We start from the raw sequence: 26032 nt of genomic DNA on the forward strand, positions 1-26032 counted from the left end.
TTCCCTTCACAATAAATCATAACATTTGATTAGCTTTCCTGAATACTTGCATATCTGCATACTAACCTTTTGTTATTCACATGAGGACACCCTGATCACTCTGCATCTTAGAGCATTGCAATCTCTCGCCCTTTCGAAGATTTGTTAAGTTGATTGCTTGCATGAAGCGGTTGTCTTATGAATCATGGAGATGTACAGCATGACCCTTCTGTCCAATGCATCCATTGCCGACCAGATGTCTTAAATAAATCTAGTCCCATTTGCCATCATTTAGCCCATATCTCTTTGAACCCTTCGTATTCATTTATCAGTCCCGATGGTTTTTAAATATTGTAATTATACTAGCCTCCTCCATGTCCTTTGGCAGCTCATTCCATGCAGGCACCATCCTCGATGTGAAAATGTTGCCCCTTAGGTCCCTTTTAAATCTTTCCCCTCTCACCTTAAACCGAAGGCCTCTAGTTCTGGACTCCCCCACCTGGAGAAAAGTGTTCCCTATTGTGACAGAATCAAGAACTAGGGCATAGATTTCAAATAAGGTGTCACCTTTTTAAGATGGAAATGAGGAATTTCTTCTCTCAGAATCATGATTTTTTTTTTGGATTCTCTACCCTTTGAAGGCCAACTTATTGAATGTATTCCAGGCTGAGAGAAACATGTTTGAACGATGGGGTGCAAGCAAGTGGTGTTTGAGATGAAAATCAGATCAGCCATTATCTTGTGATGAAGCAAGGTCAAAGAGCTCTTGCATTATCACAGAAATGTTACCGCTCAAAAGGAGGCTATTTGATTGGGAGGTCTGTACGATAGAGTCATAGAGATGTATAGCATGGAAACAGACCCTTCGGTCCAACCCGTCCATACCAACCAGATATCTCAACCCAATCTAGTCCCACCTGCCAGCACCCGGCCCGTATCCCTCCAAACCCTTCCTATTCAGATACCCATCCAAATGCCTTTTAAATGTTGCAATTGTACCATCCTCCACCACATCCTCTGGCAGCTCATTCCATATACGTACCACCCTCTGTGTGAAAACGTTGCCCCTTAGTTCTCTTTTATATCTTTCCCCTCTCACCCTAAATCTATGCCCTCTAGTTCTGGACATAATGCTCATTTCTTGCCTTTTCCTCATGTTATTTTTAGTTGAATACTCATCCAATGCCCTTTTCAGTGACACAAATGAATCAACCTCCATGACATTTCCAGAGCTTGGCACCCCTAATGTCATGGTGTCATAGAGATGTACAGCATGGAAACAGACCCTTCTGTCCAGCCTGTCCATGCTGACCAGATATCCCAACTATCTGTTCATGTTTTTCCTACCAAAATACTATACCTCCTACTTTGCTACATTGAATTTTATTTGCCACCCCACCAACTTGACTCTGTCCTTTTAAAGTTCTATACTGTCCTCAACGTTTACAATGCTTCCAAGCTTTGTAAAATCCAAATCTTTGAAATTATCCCCTGTACACCAAAATCTAACTCATTTTATAAGTCAGGAAACGCAGGTATTCCAATGCAGACCTCTGGGGAACTCCATAACTCACTCGAAAATAATTAATTAATCATTATTCTGTATTCTATCATTCAGCCAGTTTTGTATCCATGTTGTTACTGTCCTTTTATTCCATGAGCTGTAACTTTTCGCTCGCGCCAGTTGTGTGACATGTTTTCTGAAAGTCGAAAAACATGTTACCATCATCAATCCCTTTCTCTTGTAACTTCAAAGATCTCCAACAAATGGATGGCATGGTGGCTCAGTGGTTAGCATCCCTGCCTCTCAGCATGAGGGACGTGGGTTCAATTCCACCTTTAGCAACTGTCTGTGTGGAGTTTATACATTCTTCATGTCTGAGTGAGTTGCCTCCGGGTGTTCCAGCTTCCTCCCACATTCCAAAGATGTGCAGGTTAGGTGGATTGATCATGCTAAATTACCCATAGTGTCCATGGATGTCGAGATTAGCCATGGAAAATGCAGGGTTATAGGGATAGGAAGAGGAAGAGAGAGTTGGTCAGGGTTGGATGCTTTTCAGAGGATTGGTGTAGACTGGATGGACTAAATGGCTTGCTTCCAGTCTGTAATTCTCAGCATTTGTTTGAAAATCCATGCTGGTTCTTCCTAATCAATCCATTTTTGTTTCGAGATGTTCCCCCCCCCCAACTGAAGTTAAACCTACTGGTCTACAATTGCTGTGATTACACGGGGTCCCTGATTTACAAATGTCCAAATTATGAATGCTTATACTTGCAATCATGATCCCACAGGGGTATGTTAAGATGAATGTTTAAAGGTACAACATATGGACGCTTATATTAGATTATTTTATGTTATGTTATATTGTCTTCTGAACTGCACACAAAGTGACTTGCCAACAGGCTTGAGAACAGAACCCGTTTGCAAAGTGGGAACTGCCTGGTTTTTTGCAACCTTTTCACACAAGGGCATGACGTTTGCAGTTCGCCAGTCTTCTGCCTCCTCCCCTGAGTCTAGGAAACACTGAAAGATCATGGTCAATGTCCTTGCTTTGGATCCTATAATTTATTCATGCTGCTGCATTTTAGCTGTTGTGCATGTTTTATACAATCCCTCTAGAAATTTAGGTTGTCCTCACCCAAAAGTATACAGTATACCTCCTTTACTGTAGACCTCTGAGTAGGGAGAAATAAATAGAAGTTGTCAATAAGCTCTATAATGCAATTCACTGAGCCTGTGGTAACTGCATCTTTGCATACCACTGCTTTAACATATTGCCCTAACATAGCTTCATTACTGTCTATGCTCAGCCTTGATGATGAAGCAGAGTTTTCTACCCTTCATGTTGAAACTTGATGTGCCTCAGTGGAAGATGCTGGATGGCTCAATATATTGCAACTTTTAGTTGAGTGTTTCTGTATGTTTGTGAATGAATCTGGGTTGAGATCCATCGATGCAAACTTTGTTAGTCCATCTCATTGGAGTAAATTTCCTCTTTCAGATTAACGTTATATAGAATTCTTTCGGAGAATAGCATTTTGGAAGGTCAATATGAACTTGAGATGTGACACTTTGCAAAGAGTGGTAAAAATAAGTTTTTTTTTGATTCTCAAATTGTTCCACTGCTGCCATTCCTTTGTAGTAATTTCTGGCCTGTTATTGACAAATTTGCAGAATTTGATTGCTGTGAATATTCACAGTCTCCACGATCGTTGTATCAACCAAATGAGAGAAAGTAAACTTTGGTCTTTTTTTCAGCCAGTAATACCGTTGTTCCTAAATATTGCAATGGCGAGATGTTCACTCCTTGGCAAAAAGGGAAAATAGAGTGGGGTAACTGTTTATTTTGCACATTCCAACTGTAGGTCAGCATTGGAGCGATGAGGGATAAGTCAACAGTTGCAGTTTCGTCTTTTTTCAACTGATTAGAAAGAAGGATAGAGAGAGGCAGTTATTTTAATTTCATATAGGAGGAAGGAAGAAATAAATAAAACGTGGCTGTTCTATTTTAATATGTCATTCCCCAACAGCACTTTATAATCAATTGAACAATATGGGACACTTGCAGAAAAAAAATGTGAACTTTTAGTAATCCATTTATTATAAAATTTGTGTAAATTAGAGTCTCTGCTTTTAACAGATTCTGCTGTAAGAGCATGATGGTCCTTGTTATTATCCTTTCAATGTTCTTGTGACAGTGCTGATGATTACTGAAATGAGCAGATCAATAAGTCAAATGGCCAATTGTGTCTATTTGGAAAATCTGCTGCAAAATTCAGTAAATTGGTTGACATTCATTGTGAAAACCTGTCAAATATAAAAACTCATTTCAACCTTAAATTGCTGTCTTCCCCCTTTTACTTTCTTTCCTCTACCCTACACTTTTTGGAAGGGTCTCGAGAGTTGATTATTCTATGTTATTGGTCTTGATGCCGAGTTTGGAAGGTGATTTTTTTTTCCAACATCCAGCTTTATTTCTCTTACATTAAATATCTAACTCGGCATTTATTACTTTCTGACTAGTTAGTCTTTTTACTTGCATAGTTGGGGGCCAAACCCTGACTTCTATTTCAGAATATAACAGGCTAGAACCGAATTATCTGATTAATCCCTGATTATGTAGGCTCTTGCCAGAAATGTGTTAAACTATGGATGTTGCTTTTCCTATTTAATCTCGAAACTGAGATGAGTTTTCTAAGATTCCACCATCGCCTACATGGAACATTAACAGAAACACTTGTGCAGGCGCAGACATTGACCAGGTTTCTTGACAGTCTCCACCTGAAGTCTGCTGGTGTTCTTTGAGGTGATGCAAAGAACCTGCAGAAAATCCAGGCAAAAATACCAGTGAGACCAAGCAGGTTCATTGACACAGCGTTTATATAAGAGCCAAGTGTGTTTTAGCTCCAAAATAAATTGCGTGAGGAAATGTGCTCAATGTAGATGATATGCAAGTGGCAATATTAACGTGATATGTAGTGACCTCCAGAGATGATTAATAAATTTGACTTCAGAGCTTTCTCTGAGAAGTCCTGAATCCTGAGCATTTAGATAATTTACACCACACAGTGAAGGTCTACCAAATATTATTTCATGTCAGTTGGTCACATTGCCATAAATGATTCTGAAGCTTTCTTGTCAGTAGTTGTTTTTTGTAATAGTGTACCTTGAGTACTATGCTTCATTTTCATGTATTATTTAACCTATAGATTGAGGTTAATTTTGATTTGTACATCATTATTATTGAATAAAACTGTGCACCTTGTGAAGATGTTGCAAGTGTCTTCTGTCTGGAGTAATGTAACTCTATTAACCGGTCTCCACCATTCCCCCCTGTCTGCCAGATAACGTAGATTTTACTTCATTAGGGCGAATGGAAAACTGGGTTAATGAGACTAAGCACTAAGTTTTAAGAAATGTCTTTAAAGTAGAAGAGGAGATTTTCCAGGAGGGAATTCTAGAAATGAGCGCCAAGGAAGTTGAAGGCACGGCTGTGGAGCAAAATTAATCTGTGGATCTCGAAAACACCTAGATAGCACAACAGACCCCACTGGCCTCATTGTTCATCACGGCCATGGAAGTCACCAGAAATGCGACCGACAATCCTGCTGTCCAAGGCACGCTCCGAAAGTGTCGGCCACAATAGGGCTTACAGCATTCTCTGAGCCAAGTCCACCACACTGAGAGCATCATAGTTTAAAGAAGTCCTTCAGAAACACAAGTTGGCCCTCCAAGCAGCATCGAGGTGTGACCATACATTCAGACATGATTGGACCAGACTGTACATACCTGAACTTTAATTATGAATTAGATAGAGTCATAGAGATGTACAGCATGGAAACAGACCCTTCAGTCCAATCTGTCCATGCTGACCAGATATCCCAACCCAATCTAGTCCCACCTGCCAGCATCCGGCCCATATCCCTCCAAACCCTTCCTATTCATATACCCATCCAAATGCCTCTTAAATGTTGCAATTGTACCAGCCTCCACCACATCCTCTGGCAGCTCATTCCATATCTGTACCACCCTCTGCGTGAAAAAGTTGCCCCTTAGGTCTCTTTTATATCTTTCCCCTCTCACCCTAAACCTATGCCCTCTAGTTCTGGACTCCCCGACCCCAGGGAAAAGACTTTGTCTATTTACCCTAACCATGCCCCTCATAATTTTGTAAACCTCTATAAGGTCACCCTCAGCCTCCGATGCTCCAGGGAAAACAGCCCCAGCCTGTTCAGCCTCTCCCTGTAGCTCAGATCCTCCAACCTTGGCAACATCCTTGTAAATCTTTTCTGAACCCTTTCAAGTTTCACAACATCTTTCCGATAGGAAGGAGACCAGAATTGCATGCAATATTCCATCAGTGACCTAACCAATTTCCTGTACAGCCGCAACATGACCTCCCAATAACACAAGAGGAGGAACAGAGGAGATAGTTCAGCCCCGCCATTAGATCTGTGTCCTCAGGCCTACTATTCACCTTGGCTCCACTCCCCTTCAGTACTCCTCCCCAACAAAAATAAAACTGCCCACCTTCAATAACTCTTTTGGTAGAGAGTTTTCAATTTTTCCACTGCCCTTCTTCACATCACTATGAGCTCCCCTGGAATTATCCAGCAGAAGAAATAAATTCCATCCATCCTCTCTGATGTACCATACACTACAAGGCCGCTGGGTTCTGTTGGGATCAGGTCAGCTCTCTGTAAGACTAACTCTGCCAGTCCCACTCCCCAGTCCTACTCCCCCATAGTCCTGCAAATACTTCTGTTCAGGTAATTATCCAGATCCCTGTTGAAATCCATGACCAAATCTGTCTGTCACTTCCGGATGCTGCCCATATATTGCGTAAAAACACTTTTCCTGGCGTCACAGTTTAGCCTGAAATCCGTGTCCTCCTCTCTGCCCTTCTGCCAATGAGAACAATTTCTCTCTCATCTCTGCTGTCCAGATCCCTCATGGGTTTGGACACCGTTCTCAGATCTCCCCTATCTTCTTTTTGAGGAGAGCAGCCCTAGGATCTCTCATCTATCCACATCCATCAAACTGTGCTCTTAAATATTTTCTGCAACCTCTCTGAAGTCTTTATATCCTTCCGAAAGGATCCCACAGAAAAGGCTGATGGATGGAAGTTGAGAAATTGACGGGAATTTCTGTGTTTCCTGTGATTAGTGGAGGTGTAGTGGACTGCGAAGAAGGTTATCTCAGAGTACAACGAGATGTTGATCAGATGGGCCAGTGGGCTGAGGAGTGGCAGATGGAGTTTAATTTAGATAAATGTGAGGTGCTGCATTTTGAAAAGGTAAATCAGGGCAGGACTTATACACGTAATGGTAAGGTCCTGAGGAGTGTTGCTAAACAGAGATTTTGGAGAGCAGATTCATAGTTACTTGAAAGTAGGTTCTCAGGTAGGTAGGATAGGAAAGAAGGTATTGAGTATGCTTTCCTTTATTGGTCAGACATTGGATATAGGATTTGGGAGGTCACATTGCAACTGTACAGGACATTAGTTAGGCCACTTTTGGAATGCTGTGTGCAATTCACATCTCTCTGCTATAGGAAGGATATGGTGAAACTTGAAAGGATTCAGAAAATATTTACAAAGATTTTGTTAGGGTTGGAGAGTTTGAGCTACAGGGAAAGGCTGAATAGGCTAGGGCTGTTTTCCCTGGAGCGTTGGAGGCTGAGGGATGACCTTAGAGGTTTATGGAATCATGAGGGGCATGGATTGAAAAGAAAAACAAGGGATGGGGCTGTCCAGAACAAGAGGACATAGGTTTAAGGTGAGAAGGGAAAGATTTAAAAGGGACCTAAGGGCCAACTTTTTCACATAAAGGGTGGTGCGTGTGTGGAATGAGCTCCCAGAGGAAGTGGTAGAGGCTGGTACAGTTACAACAGTTAAAAGGCGTCTGGATGGGTAAGTGAATAGGAAGAGTTTAGAGGGATATGGGCCAAATGCTGGCAAATGGGGTGAGGTTAATTTGGGATATCTGGTTAGTATGGATGAATTGGACCGAAGGCTCTGTTTCTGTGCTGTACATCTCTATGACCACATGATTGGTGATCTCCATTACACTCCAAGCTGGAGCAGGGCAGTGCTTGTCGATCCTCGGAATTCTACTTGCTGCATAATGAATAAGGGGCAGACTTATCAAAGGAGACTTGGTCTCTTGGTGAACACAAGACACAGTTGTTGGAAGAAAGCTTGAAATTCAACAAGTGGCATTTGAGTCTTATGTTGTGGAAGAAAACTTTATCTCATTCATGCTTTTCACTGTCTTTCCTCATTTTACAGGGATGGCTAGTTTGTGAAGAGCAAACTTGCCAGAATCGCACTCGTCACCTTCCCCTAAACTTTTCTCGAAATGGTCCGATGTGCCAAGCTTGCACAAAGGCTGTCCTTAAACCAGAGGTAACTACTTTTGCAATTCTGTTATTGAATAGTTAATTTCTTTTTGAGGTCCCATTAATTATCAATGTTTTCTCTACAATGTGAGGTATTTGTCAAGAAGTATTTTAAATGCTCTGGTCAGCAATGTTAACTTCCTTTGTTCTTAACATTTTCGTATTCTATGATTAGAGTCGATAAGTTTACAGTATCGACAGAGAAATTCTGTAAAACAATAGCCAAGCTAGCTGCATAAGAGCTGTTCATTTAGTTTACTCTGCCACCCTTTATTAATAAGTCATTTACATATTTGCAAAAATTTTCCTAATGTTAACTGGGCAAAGAAATTCCATGAACTAACAAATCTCTTATAGTAGAAGAAATTCCAAGCATTTTCTTCATCATTTTGATGATTGTAACATTTACTGACTTGCTAGGCAATCAAAAGTTATTCCCTATTATCTTAAAATTCTTTCCAATTAGAATGCCCATCTGATCCTTTACTGCATGTGCACAAAGATCCACAGACTCTAGTCTCTCCACGTATCGAAGCACTTGAGCACAGATAGTGTCCTAATTAACCTCTCGTTGTACACAACATAATAGGGTATATCTATGCTTGTATCCCTGGCAGCCTCTTAAACTAAATGCTATGCTCATTAAAACCTCATTAGATAGGGGCTCTGTGCATGTTCCACAAACCTTTTGGGAAATTGGTGCCTGGCAGCATTTTATTTTTCTCCGTCTCCCTACCCTCCCATACACATTGGCATGGCATGAATGATGCACAGATATTCAATAGGGTACCCTATAGGTGGAAAGGCAAGTTGCAAGGGGGATACAAACAGTTTAGAAGAAATGGTGAAATGAATGGAGGAAAAATATTGACAAATGGAGTGTAAAGTGGGAAAATGTGAAGTTGTTCATTTTGGAAGGGTGAACAAAAGAATAGTATTTTTTAAATGGAGAATAACTCCAACATAAAGGGACTTGGATGGTACTTGTGCACGAAACACAGAAAATTAGAATATAGGTGCAGCAGTTAATTAGGAAGGCTAACGGACTGTTGGCCCTTATTTCAAGAATAAGGAAGTCTTACTGCCACTCCTCAAGGTGCTGCTGAGACTACGTCTGGAGTACTGTGAGCAGTTGTCTCTTTATTTAAGGTAAGATGTGCTGTCATTGAAGGCAGTTCAGAAGAGGTTCACTTGGACAATCTCCAATATAGAGAGATTGTCTCTTGAGATAAAGTTTAAACGTCAGCAACATTAGTGAGTTGACTCTCTGTGTCGATAGAAAGTAGATGAAAGATACTCTGTTTGTCTAAATAAAATGGTTTATTACATTCTCATTTGCAGTTGCTTTTGAGGGGAGATTTGACATTGAGATGAATATGAATGAAGCCTAGAATGATGGGACATTATTTCACTATCTCTTTGTTAATGATATTTGTATTATGTACTTAAATCTCCTTGGTTTCTGTCATTTTGGATGCGGCTTACTTGTTCTTTCAACTGACAAATTGACCAGATCTGAATCTTTGGTCTCAATTTGTTTTTTTTTTTCAAACACCCCACACAGTTCTACTTTTAGAAGTTGCCACTGTGTTCACAGTTTTGCACTAGATATTATTGTATTTGGATTCAGTCAACAGACACTCCTGTGAATGGACTTTCTATCTGTGTATGGTGCTAGAAAAGCACAGCGGGTCACGCAGCATTCGAGGAGCAGGAGAGTTGACATTTCTGCAGAAGGGCTTTTGCCTGAAATGTCAATTCTCTTGCTTCTCGGATGCCGCCCGACCTGCTGTGCTTTTATAGCACCACTCTCTCGACTCTAATCTTCAGCATCTGCAGTCCTCATTTTCACTTTTATTTCTGTGTGATTTGGATTGGCACATTTTACTGCCCAAGTTAAATGACAGCATTTTCCATACAGTATTGTAGAATAAGAAGAATAAATGTTGAGGACATTTGCAGGTCATTTAGCCAACCAGAAACATGAGTATCATTAATCACCTAGCCTAACAAATAGAATATCTCTAATGTTCTTTCTCTATGTTCTGATATCTTTCAGTTCATATATGAAGTTCTTTGTTTATTTTAAGCATATTTTAGCTATTAATTGCTTCACTGTATTTAAACATTTTACTTGAATTCCTAAATAGAGTTACTGTAGGCTTATTTGTCATGGAAAATCTTTAAAAGTTAACTCAAGGAAGGAAACAGTTGCACGACCTGTTACTCAGCATTGACTCCTGGGAAAGCAAAGGTTAAAGAGGAACATCTCACTTGTCAGGAGCCAACCCTTATCTATTGCATTGACCATCTATCCTGAAAATTGAGGATCCTAGCTAGCGTGGAGAGGGGAAGCTAATTGTCAATTTGTATAACAATATACTGGAGCATAGAAGGTGCCCTGCTGGACCTTGCACTGAATTGTAAACCCTACATAATCAAATTACTTAATCTCTATTTTCATGCATCTATGCTTCCTGCTTATTACCAATGTCACTGCAATTCTCATGCTCATTCTTGACACCTCTTTTCTTGTTCTTCTCCTATCATCTATCTTATGTAAACTCTGATGAATCCCGTAAGACCATAAAATACAGGAGCAGATTTAGGCCATTTTTCCCATTGAGTCTGCTCCACCATTTAATTTTGGATGATATGTTTCTGAACCCCAATATCCTGCCTTCTCCCATAACCCTTGACCCCCTTACTAATCAAGAAACTATATATCTCTGACTTCAATACACTCGTTGGCTTGGCCTCCACAGCCCTGTGCAACAATGAGCTCCACGGATTTGCCACCTTCTGGCTTAAGAAATTTCTCCTCATCTCAGTTCTAAAGAGTCATCCTTTCACTCTGAGATTGTGCCCTCTCCTACTAGTGGAAACATCTACTCTATCCAGGCCTCTCAGTATTATGTAAGTTTTGTCATATCCTCCCTCATTCTTCTGAATTCCAAGTACAGATCCAGAGTCTTCAGTTGCTCCTTCCCCTAAGTCATCCCCCTTCGCTCTTGGATCAATAAATTCAACATGCATTGAACTTTTCTTCCTCCGCCTCCGAGCTTATTCTCCCAATCTAGATTCCTGCCTATAATCAGAGGACCCCTTTCCCCGCCTCCAACACACCCCATCCACCTGGACACCCCGTGTCGGTCTGTTACCTGCCTTCGATCTCTTCATTCCCAACTACTGCTGTGACATTGACCGCCTCAACCTGTCCACCCCCTCACCCACTCCAACTTCTGAACCTCATAATGCGCAGCCCTCCACTCCCTCCATTCCAACCCCAACCTCATCATCCGACAGGAGGGGGAGTACAGTGGTCATTTAGCTCACTGAACTCTACACCGCTGAAGCCAGGTGCCAACTCGCAGACACCTCCTCCTACTGCCCCCTCGACTACGACCTCACCTCCCATCACCAAACCATGATCTCCCAGACCATTCACAACCTCATCACCTCAGGGGACCTCCCACCAACAGTCTTCAACCTCATTGTTCGGGAACCCCACACTGCCCGGTTCTAATTCCTACCCAAAATGCACAAGCTGACTGCCCCGGCCGACCCATTGTCTCAGCCTGCTCCTGCCCCACTGAACTTATATCTGCATACCTTAAGACCATCCTGTCCCCCTTTGTCAAGGATCTCCCCACATACATTCAGGACACCACCCACACCCTCTACCTCCTCCATGACTTTTGATTCTCTGGCCCCCAATGCCTCATCTTCATCATGGACATACAGCCCCTGTACGAATCCATCTGTCATGATGAAGGCCTCCAAGCCCTCCGTTTCTTCCTCTCCCCCGATCCAAACAGTACCCTTCCACTGACACACTCATTCGATTGGCAGAACTGGTCCTTACCCTAACAATTTCTCCTTCAAATCCTCTCACTTCCCCCAGACCAACGGGGTAACCATGGGCACCCTATTGGGCCCCAGGTATGCCTGCCTCTTCGACAGGGACATGGAACAGTCCATCGTCCGCAGCTACATCGGCACTAGTCCTCACTTTTTCCTTTGTTACATCGATGACTGTATTGGCGCCACCTCGTGCTCCCACGAGGAGGTTGAACTGTTCATCAATTTCACGAACACCTTCCACTCTGACCTCAAGTTCATCTGGACCATCTTGGACACCTTCCTCCCCTTCTCGACATCTCTATCTCTATTTCCGGCAATCGAGTCAACACAAACATCCACTTCAAGCCTACTGACTCCCTTCTATCTCTACTGTCTGCCAGTCAGCCAATCCTCTATATATGCTAGTACCTTGCCCTTAACACCATGTGTTCTGATCTTATTTAGCAACTTCCTGTGTGGCACCTTGTCAAAAGGCTTCTGGAAATCCAAATAGACCACATCCACAGGCTCTTCTTTGTCTAGTTTGTTCATTATCTCCTCAAAGAATTCTAACAAATTTGTCATGTAAGACCTCCCTTGATGAAGCCATGCAGACTTTATTCCATTTTAACTTGCACTTGCAATCGTATCCTTAATAATGGACTCTAAAATCCTACCAATGACTCAAGGTTAGGCTAACTGACCAGTATTCTGCTTTCCTCTCTTCTTAAACAGAGAGTTAGATTAGTCATTTCCATGGCTTTCAGACCCTCCCTGACTCCAGTGATTTCTGAAAGATCGCCACCAATACCTTGACAGTCTCCTCCACTGTCTATTTCAGAACTCTGGGCGGTAGCCCATGTGGGGTCTAGGTGAATAATTCACCTTCAGATCTTTTGACTTCCCCAGCATCTTCTCCTTAGTGTGTCTCTCCACTCAGCTCTGCCCCACATAATATCTGAACTCTTTGGTTCCCATAGCTCCTTTCTTTTTTACTTTGCAGGCTATTCTTGTTCCAGTTATTACAAATGCTCTTTGCTGTTGCAGTACTGCTGCATTGTGTTGTTATTACTCTCCCTTGGTTCTTGGTATCTGAGACCATTCATCTATTTTGCCTCACAGCTTAGCATTCCTTTTCTCAATTTCTTCAATTCAATATCTCTGCCACCTTCAATAGCCTTTTCAAAAATTAGTTCCAAGCTACATTTTGCACTATCAAATTTTAGAGCTCATTTCTCGAGAAATAAAACTGAATGTAGAGATGTTATGTTAACCCCATGTATAACTTTGAGTCTGTCATGCTTGGAGTACTGTGAACCTTTCTGTGCTCATATTAGGTAAAAGATATAGAGGGGCAGGGGAAAATGCAATACAGATTTGTATAATAGTATCAAAATAACCTTGGTAAAGATTGAATAAGCTGTTATGTTTTTTTCTCAAGAAAAGTGAAGAGTAATAAGATTTTCAATCTTATCAAGAGTTTGATAGGGCAGGGCTAGAGAAGATGTTTCTACTGCTAGATCTCAACTGATGGTAATATCGTACAAATCTCAGAATGAAATCTAACTTAATAGACCAGAGTTTTATATTTGCTATTTGTTTACTGTGGTGATCTGTCACTGAACATATTCACAAGAGGCTGTCAATGTACTTGCAATAAAGAAATAACAACATTTATTGCACACAAATAGAAACAATATGTGTGTTACATTATACAAGAACTCATTGTTCTATTATAAATATCTGACATTAATATTCAACGGTCTCCCCAACAAACTTACAAATACTCAAACCTCAGTTAAGTGCCACCCTGTTTCCAATTTGAAGTTTTTTGTTCACTGGGCATAACTCGAATTGATTTCATTTTTGGTAAACTTTTATGTTCATTTGATACTATTTAATCAATTAATGTCTCTTTCCGAGACCCTTAAACTACTGACAAAGTTTGCTTATGTCTTGGCAAGGGTTATTTAAATTCCTCTCTCACCACGCTCTGTTTCTAGAGCTTTCTCTTACTATACTTAAGCCAATAGAGACTTATTTTCTCCTATTCTGACTACAATACTGTTGCATTGTCAGTTTTTTTATCTCTGTAATTGACTTGCTTCTCATTCCAAAAGTGATGCTACACACTCACTGACCTTCTGGGTGATTCTGTCTTTCTAAAAGAATTGGTTTCTGTATGTGTTTTCTGATGTCCTAGGACACCCTATTGCGAGGCACCAACTTGTTTCTCTGTCCTACTCTTGTTCCCAAAGCATTGACTCTTCTTCTCCATGTTTTTAGATGCTTTTTAAAAAACCAACACCTCTCTCAGAACTCAAAAATGAAATGAAATCTGTCTCCCCTTCTCAACACTCACAATATAGATATAACAATAGGTACTTGTAGAAACCCAAATTTCCATATAATAGGTTTACAAAATTATGAGGGGCGTGGTTAGGTTAATAGACAAAGTCTTTTCCCTGGGGTAGGGGAGTCCAGAACTAGAGGGCATAGGTTTAGGACGAGAGGGCAAAGATATAAAAGACACCTAATGGACAGGTTTTTCATGCAGAGGGTGGTATGCGTATGGAATGAGCTGCCAGAGGAAGTGGTGGAGGCGGAATAACAGAATAGAGGGATTTGACAGTGGAGTCAACGAAAAAGGGCTTGACTGACTTTTACGGAGTTTAGATAGCAGCTTGGACTTGTTGTGTCAGAAGACCTGTTTCTCCACATTGACTCCACTGTCAAATCCCTCTGTTCTGTAATTCCTCCTCTGCGTCTCCAGCTTTCTCTTAAATTAATCTTTGGTTTTGACCTCATCTAGGAGAAAGTGAGGAATGTAGATGCTGGAGATCAGAGTGGAAAAATGTGTTGCTGGAAAAGTGCAGCAGGTCAGGCAGCATCCAAGGAGCAGGAGAATCGACGTTTCGGGCATAAGCCCTTCTTCAGGAATGAGGAGGGTGTGCCAAGCAGGCTAAGATAAAAGGTAGGGAGGAGGGACTTGGGGGAAGGGCGTTGGGAATGCGATAGGTGGAAAGAGGTTAAGGTGAGGGTGATAAGCCGGAGAGGGGGTGGGGGCGGAGAGGTCGGGAAGAAGATTGCAGGTCAAGAAGGCGGTGCTGAGTCCGAGGGTTGGGACTGAGATAAGGTGGGGGGAGGGGAAATGAGGAAGCTGGAGAAATCTGCATTCATCCCTTGTGGTTGGAGGGTTCCTAGGCGGAAGATGAGGCGCTCTTCCTCCAGGCGTCGTGTTGCCATGGTCTGGTGATGGAGGAGGCCAACCACAAGGGATGAATGCAGATTTCTCCAGCTTCCTCATTTCCCCTCCCCCCACCTTATCTCAGTCCCAACCCTCGGACTCAGCACCGCCTTCTTGACCTGCAATCTTCTTCCCGACCTCTCTGCCCCCACCCCCTCTCCGGCTTATCACCCTCACCTTAACCTCCTTCCACCTATCGCATTCCCAACACCCCTCCCCAAGTCCCTCCTCCCTACCTTTTATCTTAGCCTGCTTGGCACACCTTCCTCATCCCTGAAGAAGGGCTTATGCCCGAAATGTCGATTCTCCTGCCTCTTGGATGCTGCCTGACCTGCTGCGCTTTTCCAGCAACACATTTTTCAGTTTTGACCTCATCCACTCCTGGCTGAAGCCAGTTCTACAGTCTAACCTTTCTTTGGATTAAAAATAAATGGTTTTCCTGAATTCCCTATTGGATTATTAGTGACTCTCTCATTTCTTTGGTCCTTGTTCTGGTCTCCCCTGTAAGTAGTATGAAGAAGGTCCATGATATAGAGTCATAGAGATGTGCAAAACAGAAACAGACCCTTCGGTCCAACGCATCCATTCCAACCAGATATCCCAACACAATCTAATCCCACCTGCCAACACCCGGCCCATATCCCTCCAAATCCTTCCTATTCATATACCCATCCAAATGCCTTTTAAATGTTGAAATTGTACTCGCCTCCACCACTTCCTCTGGCAGCTCATTCCATACGCGTACCTCTGCGTGAAAAAGTTGCCCATTGGAAAAAAGACACATAGTCCATTTGCACATTGAGAATCATTGTCTAAGGTTCAAACTTCACATGACATGACCATTAAAAGTCAACAAGAAGAGAATTTTTCTGATGAAGGGCTTTTGCTTGTTGATTCTGCTGCTCCTCAGATGCTGCCCGACCCGCTGTGTTTCTCGATGATTAAAAGTCAATACCTGCACCAACTTGAATATATATTATGTATAAACCCTTTTATGAGTTCAAAATGCCCAAAGTACTTTACAACCAATGAAGTACTTTTGAAATATAGCCATTTCTTTCATGAGAAGAAAATGCAGCAGCAAATCTATTCACAGCAACCTCCTAGAAACAGCAACGCAAAATAAATGGACAATTGGCAATTTTGGTTGGAGGAGAAATCTTGGTCAGGAAACCAATGATGATTCCCTTTCTCTTCTGTGAAAGTTTGCACTGGGATTTTTGACATCTACCTGAGAAGGTAGTTTTTTTTTGCAAATTTTGAATTGAAAAGCTATAGTCCGTGGAATGTTAACTCCAGGGTAGCTCAGAATGTCTGTAGCATGTCTTCAGTAAACACTTCTGCAAGATCTGTGATGGCAACATGAAATATTTATCTTTTCAGACTGCTCAAAATCTGGAAATGCTGCTTCATTATCTTTCTTTATGGGATTTGAGTAAAGCCATTTTAAAAGAAAAACTGATGGGTGGTAACAATAAGAAATCCACGTGGTTTTGAAATGTTATTTCTTCATTGGGCTTTAGTCCAAGGAAAGTGGGATGTATTTAGTGAAGTGTGATGTTCAGATAGGGTACCTGGAATTTGAAGGAGAAAGTGAGAACTGCAGATGCTGGAGATCAGAACTGAAAATGTGTTGCTGGAAAAGCGCAGCAGGTCAGGCAGCATCCAAGGAGCAGGAGAATCGACCTTTCGGGCATGAGCCCTTCTTCATTTCTGAAGAAGGGCTCATGCCCGAAACGTCGATTCTCCTGCTCCTTGGATGCTGCCTGACCTGCTGCGCTTTTCCAGCAACACGTTTTCAGCTCGTACCTGGAATTTGAAATCAACATGGTCTTTGGTTTCAGATTCTCCAGTTGTACATAGACTTGCTAAAACCTCAGCTTTGCTGGGAACAGCAATATTCATTACAGAAATGAAACGTTGGAGTGCAGGTTCATAGTTCCTTGTGTGGAAGGCAGATAGGATAATGAAGAAGGCATTTATTATGCTTTCCTATATTGGTCAGAGCATTGAGTATAGGAGTTGGGAGATCACATTGCGACTGTACAGGACATTGTTTAGGCCACTTTTGGAATGCTATGTGGAATTCAGATCTCTCTGCTCTAGGAAGGATATTGTGCAACTTGAAAGGATTCAGAAAAGATTTACAAAGATGTTGCCAGGGTTGGAGGATTTGAGCTATAGGGAGAGGCTTAATAGGCTGGGGCTGTTTTCCCTGGAGCGTCAGAGGCTGAGGGGTTACCTTACCTCTAAGAGGTTTATAAGATCATGAGGAGCATGGATAGGGTAAATAGCCAAGGTCTTTTCCCTGAGGTGGGGGAGTCCAGAACCAGAGAGCGTAGGTTTAGGGTGAGGGGGAAAGATTCAAAAGGGACCTCAGGGGCAACTTTTCATGCAGAAGGTGGTGCATGTATGGAGTGAGCTGCGAGAGGAAGTGTGTTGGTTTCTAATTTCAAATAGATTTGAAATTGGACATGCAGATTTTGTATGATTCTGCTTCAAACTTGGAATTACTTTGTACTTGCTAGATTTATTGTAAGCCTGGAAGTTATTAGCACAGGAAATTGAGTGATGAGGAGTAGAGGAAGATTGGACAGTCAAGGAATCAGATGACAAGCTGCATGGACACCGTGCAAATTGGATACGTTATCCAGTTGTGGAAAAACCATGGTGTGCTGTGGGAAAACGAAAGTGATGGAGTAGGACATACAGCCTCTGGAATATGCATTGTCATTTGGTAATCAAAACAGAAAGTGCTTGAATGTCCAGAGTAGGAATTAAATCCATACACTTCTGACTGGCATGAGAATGTTACCAACTGAGTAATTTAAAGGTTTCTGTTCCCATACCTTGGAAACGCTGCTGCCCATAAAATTGAGTTTAACTTTCTTCCCCTATTGGCTCTGACAATATATTGTTCTCCTAATAAGAAACATTCTGGTATAAAAGGTTATGCTTAAAATTTATTTGCTTCAACTTCTGAAATTTTTATTTTTTCAAGTTAATTGAAGCGATGCCAGACGTTCTTGTGAAATGTTCTATTGTTGATATCAATTAAAAATTCTAGTCCGTGCCCATTTTAAATACCCTCTTCTATGATTTTTTTTCCCTCCTTGATCTAACAATCAGTCAGGGAGAAGAACTCCACAGGAGTTCTGCATCATATCTACATTTCAAACCTTACATTTAATAAAATTAAAACCTGCTTCTGGAGATGTTTCTTTTGCAGAATAATATTTTATTTGTTCCAGGAGTAGTCCGTATCAAGGCCAATACATGTAATGTGCTGCATATAATTGAGGAGGATGAAGAATTAGGCTGTTCTGATAACTTTTGCAAGTGCTTTTGCTCAGCTCCTCACACTTCTGTAGTACCAGGATCACCAATGCCAGTCGAAAGTTAATTCAGTTCACTCCCTATGATATCAAGCAATGGATGAAAGCACTGGATACTGTGGACTCTGGCAATCTTCTTGCAGTATTACTGGATATAGCAATGAAGAACTAGCCATGCCCCTTGCCAAGCTGAATCAGCATAGCTACAGCACTGGGAGTGCAATGATAATGTGGAAACTTGCCCAAACAACATGTCCACAAATAGCAGGTGAGATCTGAAAAAAAGGTTAGTTACTTCTCATCGAGTTACTCTCAACCTCCAGCAAAGTGGTGGAAGGTGTCATTGACAGTGCCCCCAATTGGCACTTGCACAGCAGTAGCCAGATCTTCATCTCGGTTTGCCTTCTGCCAAGGCCTTTGGCTCCTGACCTCATTACAATCTTTGTTCAAACATGGGCAGAAGTGCTGGATTCAAGAGGTAAGTTAAATGTCAAAGACCTTGTGATTAAGCAGCATGAGTGTCTGTGGCATCAGCAGGCGCTTGCAACCCTCAGTTCAATGGGGGTTGTTAGAAAGCTCTCTATTGGGTGGAGTGACCGCATTAAATAAGGTGGCTGTGATTGAGGGAGGCTAATCATCTCAGCCCAAGTTATTGTGGCAAGCAATCTGCAGGGTAGCCTTCTCAGTCCAGCCTTCTTCAAATGCTTCATCAGTGACTTTCCTGCTATCATAAGCTCAGAACTAGGATATTAACTGATGATTGCACAATATTTTGCTTGCACCGACTCAGATAGCTGAAACAGCCCATGCTCATATGCAGCAAGATGTGGACAACATCCAGACTTGGATTGATAATTGACCAGTTACATACATGCTGCACATATCCCAGACAATGATCATCTCTGATCAGAATGTTTACCTTGACATTCAATTACATTTCCATTGCCGAATCCCATGATCAACAATCTGAAGGTTGTCATTGACCTTACTGGGACAGCTATGTCGTTACTGTGGTTGCTGTGTAGGTCAGTGGCTGAGCATTCTACAGCAAGTAACTAACCTACAGATTCCAAAATTATGTTCAGCATTTCCAAGGCACAAGTCAGCAGTGTGATTGAATACTTCCCACTTGCCTAACTGAGTACAGCTTCAAAAATACTTGAAGCTTGATACCATCTACAAAAAAGCAGACCACTCGAATGACACCATATCCACCATCTCACTTGAATTTTTATAAATCTCTGATTAGATCACAGCTAGAGTTTTCCACTCAGACTATATTTTAGACAGAATATGCAAGCCCATGAGCATGTGCAGAGGCCATTCATCGGATGGTAGCTAAAATCATTTTGCCTTGGAATCAAAGTTTTTTTTAGATTAGATTAGATTACTTACAGTGGGAAACAGTCCCTTCGGCCCAACAAGTCCACTCCGCCCCGCCGAAGCACAACCCACCCATACCCCTACATTTACCCCTTACCTAACACTACGGGCAATTTAGCATGGCCAATTCACCTGACCTGCACATCTTTGGACTGTGGGAGAAAACCGGAGCACCCGGAGGAAACCCACGCAGACACTGGGAGAACGTGCAAACTCCACACAGTCAGTCGCCTGAGGCGGGAATTGAACCCGGACTCTGGGGCTGTGAGGCAGCAGTGCTAACCACTGTGCCACCGTGCCGCCCACTAAAGTCATGTAGCTAAGCACTGCAGCAGTTGAAGAAGGCAACTAACAATCAACTTCTCCCAGGGCAATTAATTAGGGATGGGCAATTAATGTTGGCCTAGTCAATGACATCCACATCATAAGACCATGAAGATGTAGGCGCAGAGAAACACCATTAGGCCTGTCAAGTCTGCTGAAGAATTCAATGAGATCATGGCTGATGTGACGATCTCCAACTCCACTTTCCTGCCTTTTTCCCCTTGCCTTTTGCTTGCACCTACTCAGATACCTGAAACAGCCCATGCCCATATGCTGCAAGACGTGGACAACATCCAGACTTGGCTTGATAATTGACAAGTTACATACATGCTGCACATAACCCAGACAATGATCATCTCTAACTGAATAAAACTCTTTCTATTTCAGCCTTGAATATATTTAATGACTCAGTCTCCTTATCCATCTGTGGTAAAGAATTCCACAGATTGACTTCCCTCTGCGATAGCTTCTTCCTCTCTGTCTTAAGTAGGTGACCTGTTATGCTGACATTTATGACCAGTTATCCAAGATTCTCTCCGAAAGGGAAACCACTTCTCCACATCTAACATGTTGAGCCCACTAAAAGCTTTATGTTTCAATGAGATCTTTTATTTTCCTAAACTCCAATGAGTCCAGGCACAATTTACTCAACCCTTCCCCATAAGAAATGCATCCCATGCCCAGGATCAATCAAGCAAACCTTCACTGGACTGCCTCCAATAGCGTCCCTTCGAGAAGGGAACCAGAACTGTTGGCAGTATACCAGTTGTGGTCTGACTTGTGCCTCGTATAGTTTTAGTGAGACCTCTTTATACTCCATTCACTTTGCAATAAAGGCCAACAGTCCATTTAGCTTCCCTGTTACCTGCTGAATTTGGATGCCAGCTTTTGTGAGCCATACATGAAGACCTCCAAATCTCTCTATTTTGCAGTTTTCTGATATCTCCCTTCATTTAAATAATGTTGAGCTCTTCTATTTTTGCTGCCAAAGTGTATAATTTCCCAGTTCTATCTGCTGTGCTTTTACTAACTCAGTTAACCTATCTATATCCATCTTTAGATTCATTGTGTTATCCTCACTCCTTGCCCCTACCCACTTGCTTTTGTGTCATCCACATATGTGGCAATAGTAAATTCACTTCCCTCATCCAAGTCATTAATTTATATTGTAAATAATTGTGGCTCCACCACTGATCACTGTGATTCTCCACTGGTTACAGGTTGTCATTCTGAAAATGCCGCCTTTTATCCCAATTCGGTGTTCTGTTAGTTAGCCAGTTATCCAACCATGCTAATATTCTACTCCAAGTACCATGGGCTCTTATCTTATTAAATAACCTTATGTTCAATACCTTGCCAAAATCCTTTTGGAAATCCAAATATATTACAGCTACAGTTCCCTTCATCTCCTCTTCTTGTTAACTCCTCAAAGAATTTTAACAAATTTTTCAGTCATGATTTCCACTTCATGAAACCTTGCTGACACTGCTTGATCTTTATTATCTATTTCTAAATGCTTGACTAAGACATAGTTTATAATAGATTAACATTTCCTCAATGACGGATGTTAAGCTAATTGGCTGAGAATTACGTATTTTTTGTGTCTCTTAGTGTTGCATTGGCACTTTTTCAATCATTTGGGACTTTTCCAGAATCTCAGGTTTCGAAGAAAATTATTACCAGTGTCTGGAGTGAATGTGTTTCATATCCTAGAATACAGTCTGTCAGGTCTGGGGAGTCTATGGCCTTCAGCCCCATTAGTTTCCTTTGTACTTATTTTCTAGTGATATTTATTGTGCTATTCCATACTGCACCACCACCAGTACCCCCTCACATCCCTTGATTATTTAGTATTTTTAGATGCATAGTGTCGTCTATCATGAAGAGAAATGAAAAGTATTTACTCAATTACTCTGTCCTTTCCTTGTTCCCTATTATTATTTCACCAGTCTCGTTTTCATGTTTCCCTTCTTTCTTAATCATTAAAAGAAGCTCTTGCTGTCCATTTTCCTATTATTTGCGACTTCATTGTCACAGTTTATTTTCTCCCTGTTTATTATTACATACTCCACTTGTGAATTTCAGAAAAAAGGGTTTAAGTGGAGATTTGATGGAAATGCACAAGATGATAATATGTTTAGATGCGTAAATAAATTTCCAAAAAGACCGAAATCGAGTGTGTTCTACAGAGAGCTGTCATGGACCTGATGGCTATCCTGCTAAGTTATTCTAACTCTTCTTGATCTGTCTGCAACCTTTGACTCAGTTGATCCCAACATGTCTCTCCAGTGACCAATGAGATTGCACTTGCCTGATTCCATTGTTTTTAATCATAACCAGGCAATTGCATTAGATGGCTTCTCTTCCTATTTGCATTCAATTCTTTTTTGTCTCCTCAGATGTATCTTTGGCTCCCTTCTGTTTACCACCTTTCTGTTGTCTGATATCTAATTCTGGCTGAGCATTCCTTTAATCCTGGGTAAAAACTCATTGCCCAGCTACAGTTTCATCTCTTTCCTTGGTAACTGTGTTTCAATCAGAGTGTTCATAATCCAGATTTAAGACCAATCTAATTCCACGTCTGTGCATCATACGGCTAAGCCTCTGCCTCACCTCATCTGTGAAACCCCTCTTTCCCTTTGTTATCTTTACATTTAACTATTTTAGCATACTGCTGGCTGGCTGCCCATGTGCTGCCCTCTCTAAACTTGAGGTCATTCAAACGTCTGCTGCCTGTGTCTTAACTTTCACCAAATGCCTTTCATCATTGTGCTCATCTGAGATCTACAATGTCTCCAAGTTAGACAGTACCTCGATTTTAACATTCTCAAACTTGTTTTAGAATCACTTCATGTCTTAGAAGAGATTACTTACAGTGTGGAAACAGGCCCTTCAGCCCAACAAGTCCACACCGACCCACCGAAGCGCAACCCACCCATTACCCCTACATTTACCCCTTTACGTAACACTACGGGCAATTTAGCATGGCCAATTCACCTGACCTGCACATTTTTGGATTGTGGGAGGAAACCGGAGCACCCAGATGAAACCCACGCAGACACGGGGAGAATGTGCAAACTCCACACAGTCAGTCGCCTGAGTCGGGAATTGAACCCGGGTCTCTGGTGCTGTGAGACAGCAGTGCTAACCACTGTGCCACCGTGCCGCTCACTCCCTATCTCTGGAACCCTCCAGACTCACTGTAAGATATCTACATTTCTTTAACTCTGGCTTCTTAAACATCTGTGATTTTAATTATTCCTTATTAGTAGCCATAACTTTATCTGAAGCTCTGATATTTCTCTCTAAAGCTCTCTGCCTCTAACATCTCCTTCATCCTTTAGATACTTCTTAAAGCCTTCTTTGACATCATCCTTAATCTGGGGCAGGAATAAGCCACTAAACTCCTTTGAGCCTGCTTCATTATTAAGTATGATCATGACTGCTCTTCTGTCACAATACCACATTCTCACTTTCTCCCCATACTGCTGGATGTCTTTAATTTTTTTTTTTAATTATCTCTTTCTTGAATATATTCAATGACTTGACCTCTGCAGTTTTTTGTGCAACTATCTTCACCTGATCCCTTTCTTCATTAGGTCAGAAGTGGTGATATTCACTGATGATTGCCCAATGTTCAGCACAATTCAGAACTTCTCATACTGAAGCAGTCCACATCCTTATTCAGCAAAACCTGGGCATCATCCAGGCTTGACCTGATAAGGGACAAGTAACATTCATGCCACACTGATGTTAGGTAGCGTCCATCTACAACATGAAAGATTCTAACCATCTCCCCTTGACATTTAATATGACTGTCACTGACTTTCCCACTGTTAACATGTTAGTGTTTACTATTGACCAGAAACTGAACTGGACTGGCTATGCAGTTATTGTGGCTAAAAGATCAGAGGCTAGGAATTCAACAGTTAGTAACTCACCTGCCTAAATATTCTCTACCATCGACAAGCCACAAATCAGGAGTGTGATGTGAAACAGGAATAGGCATAGACCATCAACTCTTCAAGCCTCCCTGTCAGTTAAAATATCAACTCCACTTTCCATACCAGCTCACCAGAGCCCTCAATTCCTCGAAATTTCAAATCTTTATCTACAGCCTCTTTAAATGCTTCCAATGATCTAGCCTGCACAATCTCTGGGGCAGAAAATTCCAGGCATTCAAAATTCCTCTCCATCTCTTTTAAATAAGTGAACCTTTATTCTGTAACTATGTCCCCTAGTTGGTGATTCACCCACTAGTGGAAATGTCACCTCAACAAACCCCCTCAGAATCTTCTACGTTTCAGTAAGATCTCTCCTCAGTCTTCTAAACTCTAATGAATGAAGGCCTAACCCGTTTAGCTAGTCTCAATAAGTCACCCCCTTCGTCCAATGCTGTGAGCTTCTTTTTTGTGAAATCACTGTTTATGTGATACCTTATTAAATGCTTTCTGGAAATCCAAATGCACTGCATCTATTGTTTCCCTTTTGTGAACTCAGCTTGTTATATGCTCAAAGAATTGTAGCAAATTTCCTTTTCGTGAAACCATTTTGACTCAGTTTGCTGGAAAAGCTCAGTTCTGAAGAAGGGTCTCTGGATCCAAAACATTATTTCTGCTTTCACTCTACAGATGCTACTAGTCCTTTTGAGTTTTACCAGCTGCTTCATTTTTTTTCTGTTTCTGATTTCCAGCATCTGCAGTCCTTTGTCTTTTTGTTGACTCAGTTTGGGTTCAACTTTTCGAAATGTCCTGCTTTTTTTTTACTAAATAATGGACTCTAGCATTTTTTCAACAACGCATGTTAGGCTAACTGGCCTATAGTTTCTTGCTTTCTGCCACTCTGACTTTAGGAAGGGTGTCACATGAACAGTTAACCAATCTGGTAGAAACTTCCTGGAATCCAAAGAATTCTAAAATATTTCAACCAAATGCCTCCACTATCTCTGCAGCTGCTTACTTGAAACTTTTGTATTCAAGCCATCATATCCCGGTGATTTGTCAGTTCCATTTGCTTGATAAATATTTTGTCCCTTCTGATAGACTGTTACAAGATCGTTCCTCCTTTTAGTACCTTGGTTATCCAACATTATTTGGAAGTATATAGTGTTTTCCACGATGAAGATCGATGCAAAATATTAGTTTAAATGGTCTACTATTTTCCGATTTCCCCTTATGAATTCCCTAGCTGCACTATCCAAGGATCTCTCACTCATTTTAGTTAATCTCTTTCTAAATACAATACAGATTGTTTTTATATGTCTTGTCAAATTACCTTTATCATCAATAGTGTCCCCGTTTATTGCCTTTTTAGTCACCCACTGCTGATTCCTTTAAAAACCTGTTAACAATTCTCTGGTTTACCATCAATCTTTGCCACTCTGCATGATTGGATTGGATACACTTTTTAATCACTTTTGAAATCCATGAATGGTTCACCCTTCTTGTTGAATGATATAAATGTTTACTGAGAATTATGAAATATCTGCACTGTGCCTGACATTGCTCATCCAGAGGCTTCACACTTATTCTATTTTCCCCAGCTCACTTTAGACAACTCTTCCTTCAGTCCTCTGTAATTGGCTTTATTTAAGTTGAGGACACTGTTTTGAGAACTGAATTGCTCTTCTTCGAATGAAATTTGAAATTCTACAGTGTTGTGATTGCTACTCCCTAGAGGTACCTTAAACGATAACCTGGTAATTATTCTACCTTTCTGCAAATTACTTGATCTAAAATAGCCTCTTCCTGGGTAGGTTCTGCAATGTACTGCTCCACAAAACTCTACATGATGGAATACTCTACCTTTGTCTTCAATAACACTTAAACTTGGCACCATTCCAGGACTAATGGCAGCTCGACTACTTGGCACCACATCCACAAACATTCACTCCCTCCACCACTGGCACGCAGTAGCAGCAGAATGCATCATTCTGCTGGAACACCTCACTAAGACACCCTGCCTAACTGGTGACCTCCACCACCTAGTTATCCATTTCTGTTGGATTGATCTTTGGTATAC

General features: G+C 41.5%; 1 protein-coding gene and 1 long non-coding RNA gene across 2 annotated transcripts in view; one reads left to right on the top strand and one right to left on the bottom strand.

Moving 5' to 3' along the window:
• pola1 (polymerase (DNA directed), alpha 1) overlaps window positions 1–26032 on the top strand; it is a 282829-nt gene that overhangs the window by 203268 nt on the left and 53529 nt on the right. Inside the window, exon 35 of the mRNA XM_043700756.2 lies at window positions 7770–7886. Within this exon, the coding sequence (XP_043556691.1) occupies window positions 7770–7886 (117 nt within the window). The remainder of the gene's footprint in view (window positions 1–7769; window positions 7887–26032) is intronic.
• The window catches only part of LOC148148544 (uncharacterized), a 54415-nt gene that overhangs the window by 13831 nt on the left and 14552 nt on the right, over window positions 1–26032 (bottom strand). The window lies entirely within an intron of this gene.

This window comes from Chiloscyllium plagiosum, unplaced genomic scaffold (assembly GCF_037043375.1).
Source record: "Chiloscyllium plagiosum isolate Xiang-an unplaced genomic scaffold, Cpla_swu_hap1 HiC_scaffold_12, whole genome shotgun sequence".
Classification (NCBI taxonomy): domain Eukaryota; kingdom Metazoa; phylum Chordata; class Chondrichthyes; order Orectolobiformes; family Hemiscylliidae; genus Chiloscyllium; species Chiloscyllium plagiosum.